The 22,190-nt window shown below is 52.0% G+C and overlaps 1 protein-coding gene across 3 annotated transcripts; it reads right to left on the bottom strand.

Moving 5' to 3' along the window:
- Positions 1 to 2,134: 2,134 nt before the first annotated feature.
- On the bottom strand, positions 2,135 to 22,106 carry LOC117795104. 3 transcript variants are annotated; one of them, XM_034637865.1, is made up of 9 exons: positions 21,972 to 22,106; positions 12,746 to 12,890; positions 12,354 to 12,500; positions 10,296 to 10,439; positions 8,294 to 8,434; positions 6,778 to 6,909; positions 5,238 to 5,402; positions 4,836 to 4,982; positions 2,136 to 2,935 (listed from the first exon to the last, which is right to left on the bottom strand). In XM_034637865.1, exons 2-9 carry the CDS (start codon positions 12,774 to 12,776, stop codon positions 2,706 to 2,708), a joined length of 1,137 nt encoding a protein of 378 aa, XP_034493756.1. In that variant the 5' UTR covers positions 12,777 to 12,890; positions 21,972 to 22,106; the 3' UTR covers positions 2,136 to 2,705. The 3 variants fall into 3 exon arrangements, with proteins under 3 accessions (XP_034493758.1, XP_034493756.1, XP_034493755.1); XM_034637864.1 differs by having other exon boundaries at positions 12,789 to 12,890; positions 21,972 to 22,099; XM_034637867.1 differs by lacking the exon at positions 8,294 to 8,434 and having other exon boundaries at positions 2,135 to 2,935; positions 12,789 to 12,890.
- Positions 22,107 to 22,190: the final 84 nt, after the last annotated feature.

Here is a 22,190-nt window from a genome sequence, read left to right as displayed (position 1 = left end):
CCCCAGCCCCTCAGTGTAATGGTATTTGGAAGTGGGGCCTCTGAGAGATCATGTAGAAGGGGTCAGGAATGCGAGGCCTCGGGATGGGATTCGTGTCCTTACGCAAAAGGGGAAGAGACCAGAAGGAGGGCCCTGTCTCTGCCATGTGAGGACACAGAGAGAAGGCATCCACCCGGAAACCAGGAGGAGGGTCCTCACCAGAACCCAACCACACTAGCACCTTGACCTCACAGTCGCAACCTCCAGAGTTGTGAGAAAATGTCTGGAGTGTAAGTCACCGAGTCCGTGGTGTGTGGTTATGGCCGCCCGAGCTGACTAAGACAAGAAGTAGCCTCATGACCGCTGTCCACTGTAAGCATATTACCTGCTAAACACTATCTAGATGAGTTCACTTTTTCAGGAACAATCACTACTCCCATGTTACAGACGAGGAAACCGGGCCTGAGAGAGGGGAAGGGACTGGCCCAGTGTCATTGTTCCTCGCCTGTGGTCCCTCCTTTCCACAGCCACCCCTCTCTGCCCTGTCCTGCTGACAGCTGCGAGTTGGAAAACTGCATTTCCCAGGCTCCTTTGCCACCTGACTTTGCCAAGAGGAAGCACTCCAGGTCAGAGGGTTAAAACCACACCTCCTCCACTGCTGCTTCTGGAAGCATCCATGGAACTGGCCGTCGTGCCTTCTGCGTGGCCCCAGCCCTGGCCACACAGCCGGGGTGGCTCAGTCAGGGAAGCGGCCAACCCTCCATTTCAGCTCAGGTCATGACCTCGGGGTGTTGAGATGGAGGCCCAAGTCGCTGTGCTCAGTGGAGAGTCAGAGCCTGCTTGAGATTCTCTCCCTCTCCTTCTGCCCCTCCCCTGCTTGTGTGCTTTCTCTCTCTAAAATAAATAAATCTTCACGGGGCGCCTGGGTGGCACAGCGGTTGGGCGTCTGCCTTCAGCTCAGGGCGTGATCCCGGCGTTCTGGGATCGAGCCCCAACGTCAGGCTCTTCCACTATGAGCCTGCTTCTTCCTCTCCCACTCCCCCTGCTTGTGTTCCCTCTCTCGCTGGCTGTCTCTATCTCTGTCAAATAAATAAATAAAATCTTAAAAAAAAAATAAATAAAATAAATAAATCTTCTTAAAAAAGGAACCCTATTTTGTGCAGAATCTGGGGTCAACCATGGACCTCATGAGAGGTGGGGGCCTCTCTCAACGCCAGAGACTGACCCTTGATTAGGGGAAGTCAATCAGGATTACCGTCACCTTGACAGGGATCAGCTGGCTCCATTTCAGCCAATGGGATGTGAGGAAAGTTGGCCAGGGGACAGGGTTTCTGGGAAGACAAGGATGGGAGGCCACGTCCTCCGGCTTTGGACATGGTCATATGAGGGCCAGTCGCTGGAGCTCCAGCCACCATCATGCAAACTGAGGACGGCAGGCCAGCAAGCTAAGTTCTCAGTGACTCCCTTGAACTGCTGAATGAATGGCCCCTGGGGGCCCCACCTCCCTTCTTCCAGTTCGGATGTGTATTCACGGTTCCTTACTGCTCCCACCTCGGGGCCTCTGCCTTTACAGTTCCCCTGCCTGGAATGGCCCCATCCACACCCCACATGCCTGCACGGGCCTCTGCCTCGCCCCCTTCGGGTCTTCACTCAGATCTCACCTTCCTGAGGCCTCTCATGTAAAAATGCACCCCTCCTGCCGGCCTCCCCACTCCTCTTCCCTGCGCTCTGTTTGTTATCTGTCTCCCCCACTGACACATAACCCTCCTGAGAGCAGAGAAGTTTCTTTGCTATGTATCCTCGGTGTCTAGAACAGTCCTTGATGCATAGCATGTGATCAATAAATATTTGTCCAATCAGCACCAAGTGATTGCTTTCGGTTCTTTTTGTTGGCCTTTGTATTACTTGCAGCTGAAAGCAGATGGTTCCTGGCATTCCGCTTCCTGCTGAGTTCCCCATCTTTACCTCCCTGCTCAATCCTCTGGGTCCAATGCTGGCTGGAAAACGACACTCACTCCAGACGGAGCATTTGCTCTGAAGCCTGCCCTGGCTCCCAGACACTGTCATCCGCTGGTCTCCTTGGGTCCCAGACTCCGTGGAGGGGAGAGCGGACCACATCAGGGCCCCATTTGAGGCTGCGATGGGAGAAGAAGGAAACCCAAACCACTTGGCATTGTGGGATGCGATTCATTCAGATTTGGTGACAGTGGGGACACTGAGCCCAGACAGAAGAAGGACTGTGGTGGGGGTGGAAGGGGTGCTCTAAAAGCCTGGGAAGGGGGTGTATTTGGTCCTCAAACCCCATCTTGGCTGCCCAAGACTTTACTAGACCCTAAAGAGGGAGACAGAAGGAGCTGCTTCCCAATGTTCGGGAAAGGAGACATGGCCCTAGTCTGAGGAAGTAGCCTGGTGTTGGGGACCCCCTAGTTTGAGGAAGGAGGCTTAGTCTTTGGGGCCCATGGAGGCATCCCTAGTCTGAGGTCTGAGGAAGTACAGCCTAGTCTGAGGGAGGAGGTATAAGGACCCTGATGTTAAGAAAGAGGAGTAGCCTTGGGGAAGCCCGTAGTCTGAGGGAGGAGGCTCACCCCCTGGTTTCTGACTTTTCTCACCAGAAGTTTCCAGGCCTAGAAATGCCAGAAGTTGGGGGAGTCAGGGTGCCATCTAGCCACGTGGGACACAAGCGGGGTTGAGTGCCTGCGGGGCTAGGGCGGTCGAGGGGGGCCTGCTCAGGAGAGGGCGGCGGTGCCCAGGGCCACCAGCATCACGGACAGGGCTAGGCAGAGGCCGGGCGGCCCACCCGAGTGGCACTTCGAGTCCATGATGGCCCGCTGGCTGGTGCTGCAGTGGGGCCGGCGGGCCAGCCGGTGGCCGGACAGCGCCAGCAGCCCCTCGGTGGCGGCAGGGGCACCACACAGGTCTTGGGAGCCGCAGCCACTCACGCTCATGTTCTGGCCGCCTGCAGAGACACAGGGGAGGACACGCGTGAGGCCGAGTGCAGGGCAGGTGTCCCCAGGGCCCACATGCACCTGCCACCGCGCACCACCCTGGCCAGCCCCCATCCGCATGCCTGGGCCTCGGTGGCCCCTGATCAAGCCCATTTCCCCGCAACTCCCTGCAGCCCCGCGGGGCCGCCTGTCTCTCCAGGTCAGAGCCTTGGGATCTGCCGAGTTTTCATAAAAGACAAAACTATCACATCCAACAGGAAACGTGGGAATGGACCAACCCTGGGGGCCAGGGAGGCCCTCCGACCCACGTCCTTCGGAAAACTCACCGGAAACGTTGGGATCCCCAAGCTGGGGCCTGGTCCCACTGTGCTTTTCATTGTTACTCTTTATACCTTGCATGTATGTTGCAGGCTTTCTCTTACTTGTATTCAATATTCATAATACTGAATGTATTCATGACTGTGACACCGGGAGGCCACTCTGTTTCACACACCCCACCAATGGACTTAGTGCCCAGCCTTCTCAACTTCTTCCTATGCCTCCTGAGAGCCATATATGGTGGAAGATGGTACAATGTGATACATTTTTATGTAAACATAGATATACAAACGTAACCGGTTTATTGAGGATTTGGTGGGGGATGTGAAAGTGATCCAGTCTTATTTTACCAAAGAAAAACACCTCACCACCATTGTGGCTTGTTTTTAAGTCCTTATCTTTTAAAGAAATGTATGGAAATACTTAGGGTTCAAGTGATATGATATCTGAGGTTGCATTCAAAATTATGTGGGGCGGGGGTAGAGATGAAACAGGATTGGCCACGAGTGGATAATTATTGGGGTTGGGGGAAGGGCATGTGGGATTTATTAAACTGTTTGCTCCTGTATTTAGCTTTGACCTTCTTTCATTAAAAAAAAAAAAAAAAAAAAAAAAAAAAAAAAAAAAAAAAAAAAAGCGCCTCACAGCATAGTCTGTATTTGTCTTGGTTTGCCCTGAACTGGGGTATGTTTCCTCGCAGAGCCATGATGGTCTTAGATTCACTGAAATGCCATACATAGCACTTACTATGTTCTAGAACTTTCTCTCTTTTTTTTTTTAAGATTTATTTATTTCTTGGGGCGCCTGAGTGGCTCAGTCATTAAGCGTCTGCCTTCGGCTCAGGGCGTGATCCCGGCGTTCTGGGATTGAGCCCCACATCGGGCTCCTCCACTCAGAGCCTGCTTCTTCCTCTCCTACTCCCCCTGCTTGTGTTCCCTCTCTCTCTGGCTGTCTCTCTCTGTGAAATGAATAAATAAAAGCTTTAAAAAAAAAAGATTTATTTATTTCTTAGAGAGAGTGCGAGCAGGGGGAGGGGCAGAGGGAGAGGGAGAGGGAGAGAGAATCCTCCCTGCTGAGTGCAGAGCCCAAACCGGCATCCCACGACCCTGAGATCATGACCTGAGCCGAAATCAAGAGTTGGACGCTTAACTGACCCACCCAGGTGCCCCTGTTCTAGAATTTTCAGTACAGTAGCCACTAGCCACACACGGCTATTGCCCACTAGAGATATGGCTGGTCTGCGCTGAAATGGGCTGTGAGTATAAAATCCACACCAGATTCCAAAGACTTAGTAGGAAAAAAACGAATGTAAGATATCTCGCTTATAATTTCTTATGTTGATAGCATGTTGAAATTACAGCTGTTGGATAAATTGGGTTAAATAAAATATTAAATTCATTTCATGTTACTTTTTACTTTTAATGTGGTTCCTTGGAAACTTTAAATTCAACATGTGGCTTGCATTCTATTCCTTTTGGACAGTACCCCCAACTCAGGCACGCCCAAATCCAAAACCAACGTGCTCACTCTTGGGCACGCGCCATGTGTATGTACACACATGCACACACATGCACACACACACACACATATTACCTTCTACAAGCACCAGGTCCAGCTGGACACACTCTGTCTCCCCACTGGGACACTGCATATAGAAGGAGGAATTGCAGGGCCCCGGCTGGTCGCTAGGACATGTAGGACACAGGAACTCACTCAGGGTGTGTGAGGTTGGCAGAACTTCTGTAGAGGGGGAAGTGACAGTCAGGAAGACTCTCAGAACCTCCAGAGCCCTCCGTGCACTCACAGGCTGTCCCGCAGGGGGATGACCTTCCTGGCATTTCCCACTTAGCTGGGATCAGGGTAAAGTCGGGCAGCCTGGCTGGGGAATGGGGATGCTCCTGCCTGCCCGCCTTCCTCAACTTAGGACGAACTCTCCTCTGCAGTCACCCCACCGCTTCCCTGGCCACCCACGACTGCTTTCTGGTGGCAGCGTACCGAGAGGAGTGAGTTCTTGGCAGTTGCCTTGGCAACAGGTGGAGTTGATCCAGAAGCCCAAGTCAACGCTGTAGGTGAACGCAGAGACGGAGTTGCCAAATCCGCAGTCCTTGGAGGCCACGCAGGAACCACTTCTCCAGACAACAGAGTTACTGTCCTCTAAGGCTGGAGAGATGTGGAGGGCAGGCTTATGAGGAAAGGCGATCATGAACCACCCCCTAACTAGAAACCCCCAAATCCCTCTGGGTGTCATTGTTGGCATTCACTTTGCTTAAGATTTCCCCCAAATACACTCAAAGCCTGTCAACTGTTCATCAAAACACAGAGCTCAGAAAGCCTTCCTTCCTCTGCCTTCTTCCACTAGGGTTCCAATGAACAGGGTGGTTCTATTCCTGTGATGTCTCCCAACCTATCTACGAGCACCTCACGGGCTTAGCCAGAAACTTCTCAAGGATCCCAGAAACGCCCACCACCAGGCCTCGTACACTATCCTTACTACCCCTACTTAAGTTGTTAGAAGACAGAGAAGGACTGGTTTCCAGTTCAACCCCCCTTCCTGTTTACAGAAGAGTCTAGTTTTTCCCTTTATGGGGCAGACTGACAGAGGCCTCCTTGCCCAGAATGTTGCCCTAGATACCAAGATAGCTGCAACCGGATCTCCCATGCCCCATGCTTTTCTACATCTTACCCTTACCGCTCCCACATCGAGAGGTGGGATCCGTTTCCTCACCCCTCAAATCTGAGCTGGCCTTGTGACTTGCTCTCATCGAGAGACTGTGGCAGGACCGACCCTGGGCCAGTTCCAGGCTTCTCTCTTAAGAAGCCCATTACCACCTCTTCCCTCCGGGAAGCCAGCCTCCATACTGTAAGGAAGCTCAGCAAGGCTCCTGACTGAAGACAGACCACACACACAGAGGCCCCGGAATGAAGAGGCTGTATTGAACGTTCCAGCCCCAGCCAGGTTCTCAGTGAACGCAGCCACATGGGGGACCTCACCCTTGGAGCACAAGACCTGCCTACACTGAGCCTCGTCAACCTGCAGAATAGTGAGAAATAATAAATTGTTGTTTTAAGCCACAAAGTTTTTTTAACTGTGACCCCAAAAAACAAAAATGAAAACACCCCACAAGATATAAAATTTGCCCTCTTCGGCATTTTTAAGTGTACATTCAGTGGCGTTAACTATATTTACATTGTGATGCAACAGATCTCCAGAACTTTCTCTTTTCCAAAACTAAAACTACCACTGTCCTGTTACTTTGACTACCCTAGGTCTCTCATAGAAGACGAGTCCTGGTATTTGTTCTTCTATGACTGGTTAGGCCTCTACGCCTCGAGCTGATCTGACACTCAGCCATAAATATTGAGAGCAATGTGGCATCAGATCTTAAACTCACATGCTCCCTCACAACCAGCCCCTGGCCTCCATGGCTGGAGTCAGGGCAGCAAACATGGCGGGGGGCTGGCAAGGTGAGGTCCTGGTCTGCCTCAGGTCCCCTTTCTGCATCCCCCACCCAACTCTGTCTCCAGGGACACTCACCCAGGATGCCCAATGTCTGCAGGCAGTAATTCCTATCTGCTGGGCAGAGGACAGTGTCACAATTATTGAGGCCTGAGCAGGTGAGACAGGTGGTGACCTTATCCTTGGTCAGAGTTGTAGCTGCAGGGGGACCTGGGGAGAGAGGAAGATAAGCCAGCTGGAGAACCACCTGTGTGTGTGTGTGTGTGTGTGTGTGTGTGTGCGCGCGCGCGCGCGCGTCTGCAATGATGCAGTCTGCATGCCCAAGCACGCAGGCCTGTTTCCCTGTGTGCACACACGGTTGTGTGGGGCTGTGTTGAACTCTGTGTGCTCTGGAACTCTCTGCGGAAGGGTGGGGGTGTTTGCGTGAGGCTCCATGGGCCCCTGTGTGAGAAGGGGTCTAGGTGCGTCCTGTGTGAACAGAGCACCTGTCTATGTGGATACTTATAAGGCTGGTTTTGTGGGTCTAAGCATGTTTCTGTGTCCGGGTGTGTCTGGGTTCCCAGCAAGGTTTAGAGTGCCTGGATACAGATATTGGACTACAGATGTGAACATCTCTGCAGAATGTTGGTAAAGTGTTTCCGCATGTCTGTGTGTGTGTTGTACTTTTATATGTTTGTGTGCTTGCACCTGTCCATGCACACGGACCCGACAAGGAAGGAGTCCCTGCCCGGATGGGTTGCATGCCCGTAGGGACCGTATATGCAAAGATTCCCTGTCCTGTATTCCGGTTGTTAGTTACCCTGTTTGGCCCTTTACATATTGTAGATTTTGAGATCCTGGGTCCACCTTTTTTCCCCTTCATTGCAATCATTAATTTCATCCACTGTTTAGTTTTTAAAAGTCGGACTCCGACAGCTGATGATCTGAGGAAGAAGCCAAGGTGCGAATGGATTCTCCCCTGCATCGCAGATCTGTCTTCGCTGTGCAGTTTCTAACAAAAGGGACTTCCGCGTCCCTGGAGCTGAGGGAAGGCTGCTCTATCCAGCTTTGAAAATTGCCTTTCTCATCTCTGAAACATCTCTGATCCTGTTCAGGTGTCTCACTTAAAAAACTGTTGCCCTGGTAAATACGATCTCAATTAGCATCTCTCTTTTCTGGAAGACAAAACTTACTGTCCGTATTCTTTGTTAAGCCGAAAGAAGACTGTTGGCAAATCTGTCTTCTCTCACAAGGAAAGAAAAAAAAGACCATTAGGTTTCTTGTTGAAACAGAGCTTGTATGTCTAATCTCACTTACACGACAGGATGCTTGTGTCTAGAATTGTGTGTTCCTCTTTGGTGTGTTTTGGGTGCTGGGATATAGATGTCGATGTTTGTGGATGTGTGGGTGTGTGCCGGCAGGATTTTCTGCTTCTAGGTGTGTTAAGTGGTGTGTGTGTGTGTGTATGTGTGCTCTTATATGGGTAATTGCACTCCCTGAGAGCATATTGGTAGGGGGAGGGGATACCCTGGAAACACATAGGATTGGGAAGGGCATGTGGGATCTGGGAAGGGCAGAGAAGCTAGAATCTCTGGGAGTCAGGGTTCAAAGGCACCTGGTGGGGTGGGAGTAGCCACATAGTCGCATTCAGGCTTGCTGATGAGATGAAATCCAGATGCTTCCGGGCCCAGGGTCGTGTTCACTTGCAGGTGGCAGACATTTGGGGTAGCACAGCCCTTCAGGATTTGGGGACCCCCTGCAGAAACAGAGGGAAGCTGCAGGGGGAGACTCAGAGCCAGAGCCTTCCCACCTTGATTTTCAGACTTTCTCTGTCTGAAAGTTCCCGTGTCTCCTGATAGTTCTAGATATGATTCATCTTCAAATCTGCCCGGTCATTTCTTACAACCTCCTGATGCCTGCTCCTTTTTGCGATTCTAATTTTATTCCTTCAACTACTTCTCATACAGTTATGTTCTGCAGCTGATAATTGTAAGAGCTGAGCTCCTCATGAGCCCACATCTCTTGTCTGTTGCCTCTGCTCTCACTCATGGTGACTTGTTCTTTTGTGCATTTCATGAGCTCTGACTGTGAGCTCGTATTTGGTTGATGTTGGTGGGGGGCTCCTGGGGGCTTTTCATGGAGAGGATTTGCCTTTGTTTATCCTGAGAACTAAGAGGTACTACCAATCAGGGATCATTTCAGTCTCCTTCCAAAGTCCCTGACTTAGGTGGAACTCTAAGAGTCCGCTCTCCAGCCATGCTGTGGACCCAAGACCTAGTCACCCCAAGCAGGGTGCAATCAGCATTTCTTCTCAGGGCCACTGTGCTTTTCAGGTTTGCTTACTGCTCTTCTTCTGATTTCTGCTCACATTTCCACTGTGTCTGGGGACCCTTGGAAATTCCCCTAACTTCCTATAAGCCCCCCAAAGCATGGAAAAGTATTTTTGTACAACATCTAGTTCATCGGTAAACAGTGGCATACAAAGGGGGAGACTAATGGGAGCAGGCTCGAAGGGGGTAGACTCTTTCTGGCACATTTAAAAACAATAATATAACTGACTAGGGACGCCTGGCTGGCTCAGTCGGTAGAGCCTAGGACTCCTGATCTTCGGGTCCTGAGTTCAAGCCCCACGTTGGGCATAGAGCTTACTTTTTGCATTTATTTTTTTTTTTTTTTAAATTTTATTTTATTATATTGTGTTAAAAAATTATAATAAAAATGACTAAATATCAATCTGCTTCTTTTTAATCACCGTATTCCAGCATTTTTAAACAATGGCAGTCCCCCGGGGCAGACTAGTCCCACCACCTGTGTCCCCCCCACACCCCCAACCTCACACACCTTCCCTGTATGCCACTGTTGGTAGCAGGAAGACCCCTCAGAGGATCCAGTCTGCCAGGAGCAAAAGCCCAGACCGCTTCTCTCTGTCACTTTGTTGGCTTAACTCTGGTCAGTATGGTTCTATTCCAAGCCTTTCACTCAAACAGCCCCTGCTCCAACCATGTGCAAACACATAATGGTGATTTTAAAATACATCTGCAAACTCTTCGGCACGTGAAGAGGTGAGGGTCTAGGCTTCCTCCCCTTGAAACCAGATGGACTTCTGTGACTGTTTCAACCAATAATGCATGGGAAAATGACGTTGTGTGACTTCCAAGGCCAGGTCATAAAAGACCACGAAGATGCCATTTTGTTTGCTGGAATGCTCACTCTTAAAAGTCTTCAGTCACCATGGAAAGGTGGCGGCAGCCATGACGTGGGGAAGCCCAATCTACCCAATGTGGGACAACCACGTTGGAAAGGCCCAGAGTCTATGCGTGTGAGATGCTCGGCAAGCCCCCTAGTTGCTCCCAGACCTGCAGTTCCAGCTTGGGCCACCCTCTGCCTGGGATCCCACAAGAGACTCAGAACTGTGCAGCTGAGCTCTTCCACAATTCCCACCCCACAGAAGCTAGAAGAGTTAATAAGACAATGGCCATGACTTTAAGCCGCTGCATTTGTGAGTGATTTGCAATAGGGTAACGAGAACGCACATGCAAATGAACCTCAAGACTTATTCATGCAGGTGAGAGGGAGGCCTGCCACCCAGATGCCTCCTGAAGGGAAGGAACCCCTACCTCCGCTCCATGTCCCATTGAGGGTAAGACACACAGTCTGATCGCCGGTGCAGTTCATGACCAAACGGGAGTCACACAAGGCTGACTTATCCCCGAAACAGTAGTGACATTTCACTCCGTTGAGCTGGGCTTCGGGCGCCGCCTCTGCTGGGAGTGGGTGGGGTCAGGGTGGGATGAAGGCTAAGAACCCCCCTCCCCCGCAGACCTCTGTTCTTACCCGCCCCCCCCCTCCCGGCACAATCCAGAGCATTTTCCTCTGAAGTGGGACCGGCCTGGTCTCAGCACCTCCTTCCAACCCCTGAAGACGTGTTCTGAAGAGCAGCAAACAGCCAGAGGTGAGGCTGCCCCACGCTGGTCATTTGTCCTAAACAAACCTTCGGGTTCTTTTACTCATTCCACAAACATTTCTTAAGCACCTACTGTGTGCCAGACCCTGTTCTGGAAACACAGCACTGACCGCACAGACAAAAGCCCTCCCGTGAACACACTGAATTCCAAAAGTGATGAAAAAGTGATCGTGTTATTTTAAGTTTTAAGGTATTGTGGTGTTCTGCCAAAAAGCAGAGCTGTGGCCTCTGGGCTCTCCACCACCTGATCAATTCCAGAGCTTTCTTAGAGATCTGAAACATTTAAGAGAAAACTGCTTAAGCATATTTTTCCTGAGTCAAAACTAAGCCACCAATCGTTTTCATGTGTGTTTGTATTGCAATATTGGCAAACAGAAAAGTTGGCTAAAGAAGGGCAACGGGGTGGCTCAATCAGTTAAGCCTCCAACTCTTGATTTCAGCTCAGGTCATGATCTTGGGGTCATGGGATCGAGCCCTGCATCAGGCCCTGTGCTCAGCACAGAGTCTGCTTGAGACTCTCTCTCTCCCTCTCCCAGTGCCCCTCCCCCTGCTTGTGTTCTCTCTCTCTTGCTCATTCTCTCAAATAAATAAATAAAATCTTAAAAAAGAAAAAAAAAAGAAAAGAGAAGAAGCGAAGGGAAAAGGAAAGGAAAGGGGAAAAAAAGAAAAGAAACCTGGTACGTTCCCTTTGGAATGTGCTGTGAGCATAAAACACACCCTAGATTTCAGAGGCTTAGTTTGAAGCAAAAAAATAAAATATCTCATTAATAATTTTCTGTTGATTACATACATGCCAAAAGGATAGTTTAGATATGTTACCTTAAATAAAATACCTTCTCAAAGTTAATTTCACCCGTTTCTTTGTACTGTTGAACGTGGCGACTAGAAAACCATACGTGTATGGCTCACACGGCATTCCTACCGGGCAGCGCTGCTCCAGCAAAAGCCATTACTCAGAGCATTCCGAGATAGTCCCTTTGATCTCTCTGTACACATAGGAATTTTGTCTGACGCAGTTGTAATCATTACCGGCATTTTATATACCGCACGGCATGCCTGCCTCTCAGCTTGGAACTGCAGTCTTATTTGGTGAGCGGCACAGTTTTTAGGAGGAGGGAAATCCCCGTTGGTTGAAAGCGTGGCTAGCAGCCCCCAGTGTGGAGCTGTCTAAGGTCTCCCCCGCCTCCCCATTGCTACACCTGCCAGATACAAATTCCTTCTTTGGAAAAATCACGGAGCAACAAAACGTGATCTTTATCACCGCTCAGAGCCAGGTCTGGAGCCAGGCCAGCAAGGAGACGCTCCCTCCCAAGGTCATGCAAGTGCAGAGTCAGCGCCTAAAAGCGAATGCCTTGTAAATTCTGCACCCTGGAGCCTCGCTGGCCTCACCCTAGACGGGGCCTGTTGCCATCCCTCCATTTCTTGCTCAGCTTGGCTAGCCCTCAGTGGAGCTCCTCTGCTAAGGAGAAATAAAACTCTGGGGCTCCTCTCCAGCCCTCCAGTAAGTGAGTGAGTGCAACTACGATTGCTCCAGTGCCTGCTACGTGCCAGCCCTGTGCTGGAAGGCACCCCCAGTTTATTTCCCACCCATTTTCCAGATGAGAATACTGAGGTTCTCCTTGCCCCGGTTAGCCAGGCAGAGCTGGAAATCGAGGCCAAGCTCCCACAACACCCTTCCTGGGGCTGTGACCCCCAAGTCCTGCCAACAAACCTTGTCGGGTGGCCCCTTTGCAGTTGTTCTCACAACAGGCCGTGCTGACCCAGAGACTCGAGTGGGGGCCATAGGTCAGGGCGTAGACGCCTTCTCGGCATTCCCCAGGGGTGACACATGACCCGTTCTTGATGACAATCCCATTTTCTGGCGATAGAGGTTGAGGAGGAGAGATTAGAGACCCTTGTCCCCCCACCTACACCCACCCCGGACCACAGTCCTGTCCATAGCAGTCCCCAGAGGTCCGTCTCGGACCTCAGCTGGCATGGAAGCCCCCGCAGCCCCACCCCCACCCCAGTGACCCCGAACTGAGCTATGAGACAAAGCCTGTGGCCTCCAGTCCCAGGGTGGTTCTTCTATGCCTCCCCCTCCGCACCCCAACCCCTGCCCACCCGCTTTGTTGGTCCTCCACCCAGCACCCATCCGGTCCCCCACCCAGCTGCATCTGGCTAAACAAGCAGGCTTCCTTGGCGGGCGGACAGGTTCTCTCAGTGCAGTTTCCCAGTAGAGAGCAGGCTGGACACATCTTGGCGGTCCCTGTGGGGAGAGAGGAGTGATCAGAGCCTTCGATGTAAGGAGGAAAACACAGGCGTGCACACACACACACACACACACACACACACACACAAGATTCAAGAATAGGACTAAGGGCTGGGCTGTTCGGAGGCAGGGATCAGCATCTCTAAACCGGAGCCGCTGGTGATCTCCAGCTCATCTGCAGTTCTCACCAGGGAACTCTTTCTCCAAACACCTCCCTCGCAAGCCCAGAGTTGAACAGATAAAAGTGGAATGTCCCTTCTTGGGCTAGGCTGGGGACAGCTGTGTCTGTCCGGGCAGCCTTCTTGTTGATCTGCAGAGAGGCACCTGGGGCTCTTCCGAGAAACCTCGGGGCTCGAAGAAGCACGGTTTGAAAACAGCAAATCTCGTCTCATACACCTGCCGCTTATAGATGGATCCACGAGGAAACTGAGAGCAGATGGGCTCAGAGTCTCCCTCAAGATCACACAGTGAGATCCTGGCCAAGTGCCAGGTCACTTGATCCCCAACCTGGGCCAACGGGGGCAGAACTAGAACCAAAGGGGAGACAGGTAGGCAAAGTAAGGAAAAATAACTGTTTTTGGCTCTCAGTAAGACTCCATTTGGACAGGGCTACGTATGGCCGGATACTGTTCTAAGCTCTTAAAAAGCTCTTCAAACGTATTAATTCCATGGATGCCCCCAGCAGCTTTTTTATTCTTCCCAACAGCTCTTTGAGGCAGGGTCATCATCACCCTAATTTCACAGATGGGAAAATGGAAGCACAGAGAGGTTCCGCAACTCACTTAAGGTCACCTAGCGAAGAAGTGGCGGAGCCAAGATTTGAACTCTGGCAGCCTGACTCCAGCACTACGGTCTCAAGCACAGTTCACCTGCATCTGCTAGATAGAAAGCCGAGGGGGGAGGGGCTGGGCCTCAGACTCTGAAGCTGGATTCACGCGTGTGAACCTGGATGGTCTCTCTGGCTAGCTCGCTCTCGCTCTCGCTCTCAGGGACCTGCTCTCAGGGACCACACGCAGTGTGCCTACCTGCTGGGGCGGCCAGCGCTCCCAAGAGCGCCAGAGCAGTGAGGAGCTGGAACATGATCCAGGCCGGAGGAGAGGAAGCAGGACACAGGTGACCTGGCCTTTTATTCAAGGGCCTTGGCTTGGGTAGCAGCCCTGGAGAGCAAACAGCCTAGGGAGATAGCAGCCCCACCTGCCATCCTGGCCGTTGGGACACTTGGCCGGGGGCGGGGGCTTAGGGAGCATGGAGATGGGGAAACTGAGTCCTGAGAGGCACGTGGGAGAAATCTGAGCTACTCCTGAGGCCAAAGAAAGACAGACAGGCGTGCTGGTATTATTATTGCTATTATTAACAAGCTCCTGGTGGTTCCAGAGAGATGTTAACCCTCTAAATCCTTACCAGAGTCCTACAAGCCATTACCCTACATCCCGGGAGGGAGACAGTATCCCGAATGCTTACTGTCCGTCAGACCAGGCCAGGCTATGTGTCAGTAACAGCTCTGCCTACAGCTGGACGGTGAGCTGGCGGTCTCCACTGATCTGGTGTTTAACTCTGAGTTGCTGGAACATGGGGCTGCCCTGGGACGACCCAGATAGGCCACCGGTGGAGGGGGAGACTCAGGGTCTCGGGATAGCAGATTTTTACCAACCAGATCTGGAAGTATTTCAGTATCTTAACAGCTGGTACAGCTGAAATGAGCCCTGAATTTACCCTCATCGTAGAGGGAAGGAAACCAAGTGTCAGAGTCATGAAGGCCCGACTGCAAAGCTGCAAAGTGAAGACATTGGCATAACTAGGATTGGAACCCAGGCCTCTCAAACTTGACTGCCGGGCTTCACTGAGAAGGAGGAGGGAAGACAGCCCCCTACCCTTCCCTGGAAAATGGCCCAGCAAGAGGAGGCCTGCACTTCTCTCCTGCCCCTGCCTCGGACTAAATGTGCACTAGATGTGCAGCCTTGATTTGCACATCTGTTCAATGGGAATAAGGCCGATCTCAAGCACCCCAGGGCTTGGTCTCCGTCAGAGTCACCCCTTCACTGCTTTGACTCCCCACCTGCTTCACCTTTGAGGTATAACTCTGGGGCTATCCCTTCCCTTGCTTTGGTCCTCAGTACATCCGTCCACTGAACTGGCCCCAGGGCCCACCGCTGATGCTGGGTACGTGGTGGCTGTGTGCGTGTTGGGAGGACTCGTTCGTGCTAGTGATGCTCAGACTCTAAGGAAACCACACCCCCATCCAGAAGAGAATGAACACTTTGGACCCAGATGGCCTGGGTTCAAGTTCCAGTTCTGCCCACTTCAAGCTCAGTGACCTGGGACAAGTCAAGTCACCTCCCAGAGCCCCAGTGTCCTCATTCGTCCAACAAGGAAGGTAGGAGGACCTGTGGGGATTAAATGAGTTGATGTATGCAGAACGCCCTGTATTGTCACCATCCTTCAGCAGTGCACCCGGCAAGGCTGGGGCTGGCCTCTCCCCTTGGCTCAGAGGAGAGATCCCAAACAAGAGAAAGAACCCATCCAAGGGCAGTCACAGGCCTGCCGGGGCTTCCCAGACTCCTGGGGTGGGGGGTGGAGGGGGCTTGATCAGCAGGTACAATCAAGGAGCTTGTGCCTAAAGGAGGTGGGAGCCTGGGGGTGGCTTTTCCTGTGGGGTGCTATGGCAGGGAGACACCTAGGGAGAAGGCTTACCGCCTTCCCGGGTGGACCCAGAGCTCTTGGGTCCAGGCGGAGTGGGACAAAGAGGGAACAAGTAAGCCCCCCACCTGGTGTGGAGTCTGGAGCACGGGAGGAGGGAGCGGCTCTTGGTGCTTTGCGACTAGAAGCCCAGCTCCTCAAAGGTCAGCTGATAACTCAGGCTGGGCAAACAGGCTGGGAGCCACACAAACACAAGGTGAAGTGTGTGAAGGGTAGGGAGGCAGGCAAAGGACGTGTCCTTGCCCTTAATTTGAAACCTGAAGGTGAAGGGCCGTGGGAGGGGTTACATTGCACACAGACAGGCCTCTGGGCCTCTGCACCCCCGTCGCAGGTGCAAACCGCAGCATACGGGAAAGCCCTGCTCTGCCCCTAAAATCCTCCGCTTGAAAACAATGCAACCTGAGTTGCAGCTTCCTCTTTCCCCACCCCGGGGGATAAAAGCACCTTCGTGGGGTTCTGTGTTTTCCCATCGTGGGCTGTTACAAGCCCTGTTGCAATGAAGAGCTTTGTGCCGCTATCACTTTAGACGTGTGCCAAGTTCCCCAAGTGGTAAGTGGTTTCATTACATCAAAAGGCTTTCCTACGTTTGTCAGTTTGGGGAGCAATTGCAGAATCACCCTTCCTGGGACGGTACCAGCTCACAGTCCCACCAGCTGCCTAAGGGAGTGTCTGCTTCCACTCGGATTCACCCACTCTGGGTGTCATCCCACTGTTGGATTTTTGCCAGCTTGCCGGTGAAAGGGGCGTGGCAGGACGCCAATGGCCTTGAACTCCACGTAGCTCGTAGCTCGCGCCAACCAGAGATGGAAGCTGTTCCCCTCCCCTCGACGCCCAGCCAGGCTTGGATCGCGGTCCCTGCCTCACCGGGACCCCTCTGCCACTGTGGGGATGAGCTTGCCTCCTGCAGCGGGGAGAACCACGCAGAGGGAGGCTCCGGGCCGCCCTGCCAGCCGGGCTAGGACCTACGAGGGAGGCCAGCCTCGACCAGCCAGGCCCCTGCCAACCCCCAGAACCTTGAGGCGTCATGCGTGTTGCTTGAAGCCGCTTCATTTCCCGGTGGTGTAACCCAGCGCGAGCTCCCTGATGCAAACAGCATTGTAGGCAACTTTCATACGAGTCATTCGTGCTTCCTCTTCTGTCCTGTGCTGTTTCTGTTGATTCATGGGAGCTGCGTGCGTTTCCCGTGGTTGCCGCGGCAAAGCGCCACGGACCGGGCAGCTCAGAACCACAGAAATGTGCTGTCTCACGGCTGGAGCCTGGGAATCCAGAACCCAGGTGTGGGCAGGACGTCTGTCTCTGAAACCCGTCCGGGTTTGGTTCTGGTGGTTTTGCTGGCCATCTTTGTCTTCCTTGGCCAACAGCTCCCTAACTCCAGTCTCTGCACTCACTACCCCATGGCCTCCTCCCTGTCTCTGTCTTCACATGGCCATCTTCTTTCTTTTTTTAATAATTTATTTTTTAAAAGATTTTATTTATTTATTTGAGAGCAAGAGAGAGAGAGAGCGCGCGAGAGCACAAGGGCAGGGGGCAGGAGCGGCAGAGGGAGAAGCAGACTCCCCACTGACCAGGGAGCCTGACGTGGGGCTCGATCCCAGGACCCCAAGATCGTGACCTGAGCCGAAGGCAGACACGTCACTGATGTCAGACACTTGACCGGCTGAGCCAGCCATGCGCCCCCTACATGGCCATCTTCTCAGGAAGGCAGCAGACACATTGGATTAAGGGCCTACCCTACCCCACTGTGACGTCCTCTTAACCAGTGACAGCAGCAGCAGCCCTATTTCCAAGTAAGGTCACATTCTGAGTACTAGAAATTAGGATTTCAACACCTCTCTCTCAGTCTATTGGGGTTTTTTGGTCCGGGGGCGGGGTTTGGGGAAGTGGAGGAGGACTCATTCAGCCCTTAACCAAAGCTCTTCATAGATCAGCGACATTAGCTCTTGAATTGCAGTGATGATTTCTGCCGCTGCAGCGTAGTGCTGGGACTTGAGCTGCAAGGGGCTAGAGACGGCGAAACCTTTCTTCTTTGCACAAATTCTTTCTCCTCTGGATCCCCTCCTCTCCCAAGTCAGCTCCACCCCGTGGCCAAGGGGACCCGTTGGGGACAGCATGGAAAGAGCCTGGGGGCTTCTAGCTCCTGGCCCTTGTCTCCCCAGAGCTGCAACACTCGGGGTGATAGTTATGCATGTGTTGGCCCTACAGCCAGACTGTTTGGGTCCGGATTCTGACTCTATGCCCACAGGCCATCACAGGCAAGTGGCTTCACCTCCTGTATTCCTTTCTTGCGGTCGCTGTAACAAATGAGCATCGTTTAGTAGCTTAAAACAACAAGAATGTATTCTCCTACAGCACTGGACGTCCGAAATCGAAAATGAGTCTTAAGGGGCCAAAATCAAGGTGTGAGCAGGGCAGCACTTCCTCCCAAGACTCTAGGCGGCAGGGTCACCTTGCCTTTTCCAGTAGCTAGAGCGGCGCTCCCAGCATCCCTCTGTTCTTGGCCCCTTCCTCCACCTTCAAAACCAGTGGCAAAGCGTCTTGTCTCTCCGGCCCTGCTTTCCTCCCTCTGTCTGTAGTCAAACATGCCCCCCGCCTCCCTCCGTAAGGACACTTATGATTACATGGAGGGCCCACGCAGATCATCAGGATACTGTCCCCGTCTTGAGATCCTTGACTGAATCACACCTGCAAAGACCCTGTTCCCACATACGGTACCACTCGCAGTTTCCAGGGCTTGGGACCTGGAGCTCTTTGGGGGCCAGTATTCAGCCAACCGTGCCTCGCTAAGCCTCAGCTCCCTCGACTGTAAAATAGGTTCCTGTGTGGGGCACCTGGGGGGCTCAGTCGGTTAAGCGTCTGCATTCAGCTCAGGTCATGATCCCAGGGACCTGGGATCGAGCCCCACATCGGGCTCCCTGCTCAGTGGAGAGCCTGCGTCTCCCTCTGCCCCTCCCTCCCCCGCCCGTACTCTCTCTGTCTCTCTCACACAAAAATAAATAATATCTTTTTAAAAATAGGATAGTGTGAGGCTGCGCCAGCGTATCCAGAGAAAGCACTCAGAACAGTGCCTGGCAGAGCGCGAGCACTCAATAAAAGTGAGCTGGGGAGCCTCGTTTAAAGTTTCCCCTTTGGGCCTCATTTTCTCTGCCTGGAAAATGGGGAAACAGGGGTGTGGAGTTGACGGGTTTCCAGCTCTTTCACTCCCTGGGGGAGATTCCTCTTTTGTCCCCACCCACCCCCCTTTTTTTTGTGGAGGGAGGCCCTGAAAAGAGACATCCATGCATCTGGGAGGTGGCCGGGCCAGGATGGGAAGGCCACATCTGTGTCCCCTGGAGCCGGGGAGGAAATGGCCATAGCTGCGCCCCTGGCCGACAGCCAGGCCAGAGGCGGTCCCCTCCTCAGGCAGGTGGCAGGAGGCTAAGGAGGGTCCCAGATGGACGTGCTCTCACGTGCTCAATTTCTCTGTGTCTCTACTTGCTTTCTCTTAGGGCCATCAGGGGTCATTCTCTCCAACTCCCTCTGCCTCTGTCTCTGGCCCTCTATTTCTCACCGTCTCTGTTCTTCTCTCAGGTGGAGAGATCTCTCTCCCTCTCTGACTGCCCTGGAGTCAGTTCATCGGTGGTCTCTGCCCCCTCCCCCACCTGTCCCTCTCTCTCTCTTGCTGTCTCCCTGTCTCTGTCTCTCTGGATCTCTCTCCCTGTCTGACTCTGCATGAGATTCCCCCTCCTCAGCCCGGGGAAGCCCCCGAAACCTGTGGGCCTCCCTGAGGACCCAGCAGGCAGATAGGAGCCGGGCGAGGCCCAGGTGAGTCACAAGGAAAGAGCGGACATTCCTGCCGCTTTTCTGGGATTGTGCACGGGCCCAGCCTCCTGCCCGCCCCCTCCCGAGAGACACGTCACTGGACCTCACAGGTGTGTGTCACCTGAGAGAGAGACAGAGGGAACGAGTCACAGGGAGGCAGAGACAGAGAGACAGAAAGACAGGCCTGGAGAGACACTAAAAACAGAGACAGAGAGACAGAAAAGAGAGAAGCAGAGAGAGAGACAGAAAGAGACAGGAAAAATAGATACAGAGACACAGACAGGGAGAGGGACAGAGAAAGAGAGAGAGGGATTGAGAGAGACAGACACAGAGACAAAGAAAAAGACCAAAACAGAAAAAGACGGGCGGAGAGACAGGAGGGGAACAGCAGATGGGTTTTGAGAGACTAGAGCAGTGGGGTTGGGCGGGCTCCAAGATATTCCCCCTCGTTCTTTAAACAAAAAAACAAATAGAAGGGGATGACCTCAGAGCAGTGAGGTCATCCTGCCCGGAAGCTGGATGGCAAGCCTGCCGCCTGCCGGGACCAACACCCCGACTTTCTATTTCCCCACCTCAGTCGGTCTTCACGCCAACCGCAAGAGGGGCCCCACATTCCAGATGAGGGAACCGAGGCTCACAAGGGAAGACATCTGTTGGCCCAGGGTAACCACAGAGTAGTCTAGGCCTGTGGCTTTTACGGAGCACATACGTCACGCCAGGCACGGTGGCAAGCACCTGGGTGCGTTGTTTTATGCCCACAGCACACCAGCCCTGGGAGAGAGGCACTGGTGAGGGAGCGGGAGGCACAGAGAGGTTAAGTAACCTGCCCAAGCCCACACAGCAGTGAGTAGCTGGAATTTGAACCCTCCCACTCAGGTGCCAACCCCCATATCTTAAACACTAGGCTCTACTTCCTCTTAGAAGGGAGAATTTCTTTGGGACTTTTCTTATTTTACCTTAAAATTATTACCTTTAGTCTTCAATGAATCAGTAAGAATAATACTACACTCATTATTATAGCGGTGGGGGTAGCTACTACTTACTCATTGCCTGCTATCCTCTCTCTCCCCTATTCTGTTCCAGCCACACTGGCCACTCTGCTGTTCCTAGAGCTCATCAGGACACCCCCACCTCAGGACCTTTGCACTGGCTGTTGCCTCTCCCTGGAACTCTTCTGCCCTCACCACATTCAGCCTCTGCTCAACTTTCACCTGCTCGGGGAAGCCAGACAGCGTCACCCCACCTAAAACCAACCATGCCTCACTCATACCCTTGTACTTCCTGCCTCCTGACTTGTTGTTCTCTGTTTTACTTATCGCTGCCTGACAGCCATAGATTAAATAACACGTATTTACTGTACATTGTTAAGGGCAGGGACTTTGATTTGTTTCCTGCTGTGTCCCAGCTCCTCCTGGACCAGTGCCTGGTACAGAGTAGCTTCTTGGTAAACGCTAAAGGAATTTGTTGAACCCTTTTTGTGGGCTGGGAACTGTTTCAGGCATTTTCACCTGTGTTAAATTGCTCTGATGAGTCAGAAGCATGCAGAGACTGAGAGACTAGATGATTTTATCTTTTACATTTTATTTCACTTTTTTTTTTTAAGAAAATGAGAGAGAGCATACGTGAGGAGAAGGTAGGTGGGCAGAGGGAGAAGGAGAGGGAGAATCTTTTTTTTTAAAGATTTTATTTATTTATTTGACAGAGAGAGAGAGCCAGCGAGAGAGGGAACACAAGCAGGGGGAGTGGGAGAGGAAGAAGCAGGCTCCCAGTGGAGGAGCCTGATGTGGGGCTCGATCCCAAGACTCCAGGATCACGCCCTGAGCCGAAGGCAGACGCTTAACGACTGAGCCACGCAGGTGCCCCAGGAGAGAGAGAATTTTAAGCAGGCTCCATGCTCAGCACGGAACCCAGTGGGGACTCCATCTCACCACCCTGAGATCATGACCTGAGCAGAAGTCAAGACAGACACTTAACCAACTGAGCCACCCAGGCACCTCTACATTTTATGTTACTTTTTAAAAAACTTAATGAGGACCTTTCCAAACACACAGAAAAAGGAGACGGAATGGCATGTAAGTTACCCTGATATAACTGACACAAGTTCTTTGCCTTTCTTTTTTCCTAAAGCATTTTAAAGTAAATGCAGACATCCATGACATTCACCTCTACATATTTCAGTGAGTGTCTGTAAAAACGAAGAACAATTTCCCGCATAACCACAAAACCATTTTCATAACAGCAATATCTATTTTTTGGCTGAAGTGTTTGAAGGTAAATTAGAGACAGTATATTCTTTCACCCCCAAATATTCCAGTGTGCATCTCTAATGATAAAGACATTTCCCCACATAACCACACCACCATTATCCCTCCTAACAAAACTAGGAAAAATCCTAACAACAGCTAATGATCAGCCACAAATGTCCCATGAGGACAACTTTTTTAAATTTTATTTAAATGCAATTAGTTAACATATGGTGTATTATTAGTTTCAGAGGTAGAGTTCAGGGATTCACCAGTTGCATATAATTACATCATTGCCGGTTACATCAAGCGCCCTCCTTAATGCCCATCACCCAGTTACCTGATTCGCCCCATCTCCCCTCCAGCAACCCTGATTGTTTCCTAGAGTTCAGGGTCTCTTATGGTTTGTCTCCCTCTCCGATTCCATCAGGATAAGTCTTTAATCAGAGTGCTGAGGTCCTTTGCCTGAGGTCCCATAGCAGGAGGAAGGAGAACGGGAATTTGTTGGGTTGTTTGTTTGTTTTTTCATGAAACAAAATCTATTTCATTTCAATTACAG

The sequence above is a fragment of the Ailuropoda melanoleuca genome, chromosome 12, assembly GCF_002007445.2.
Source record: "Ailuropoda melanoleuca isolate Jingjing chromosome 12, ASM200744v2, whole genome shotgun sequence".
Classification (NCBI taxonomy): Eukaryota; Metazoa; Chordata; class Mammalia; order Carnivora; family Ursidae; genus Ailuropoda; species Ailuropoda melanoleuca.
The sequence above is the reverse complement of the archived record's forward strand: the minus strand, read 5'-3'. Positions and strand labels throughout refer to the sequence as shown.

Bases quoted from the DNA above. Each gene is read 5' to 3' on its own strand.
- LOC117795104 (XM_034637864.1), bottom strand. From the start codon at position 12,879: ATGTGTCCAGCCTGCTCTCTACTGGGAAACTGCACTGAGAGAACCTGT. The intron at 12,501-12,788 runs GTGGGGGACCGG...CTCTATCGCCAG, and splicing joins GTTTAGCCAGATGCAGCTGG to AAAATGGGATTGTCATCAAG. The intron at 10,440-12,353 runs GTTTGTTGGCAG...CACTCCCAGCAG, and splicing joins CAAAGGGGCCACCCGACAAG to AGGCGGCGCCCGAAGCCCAG.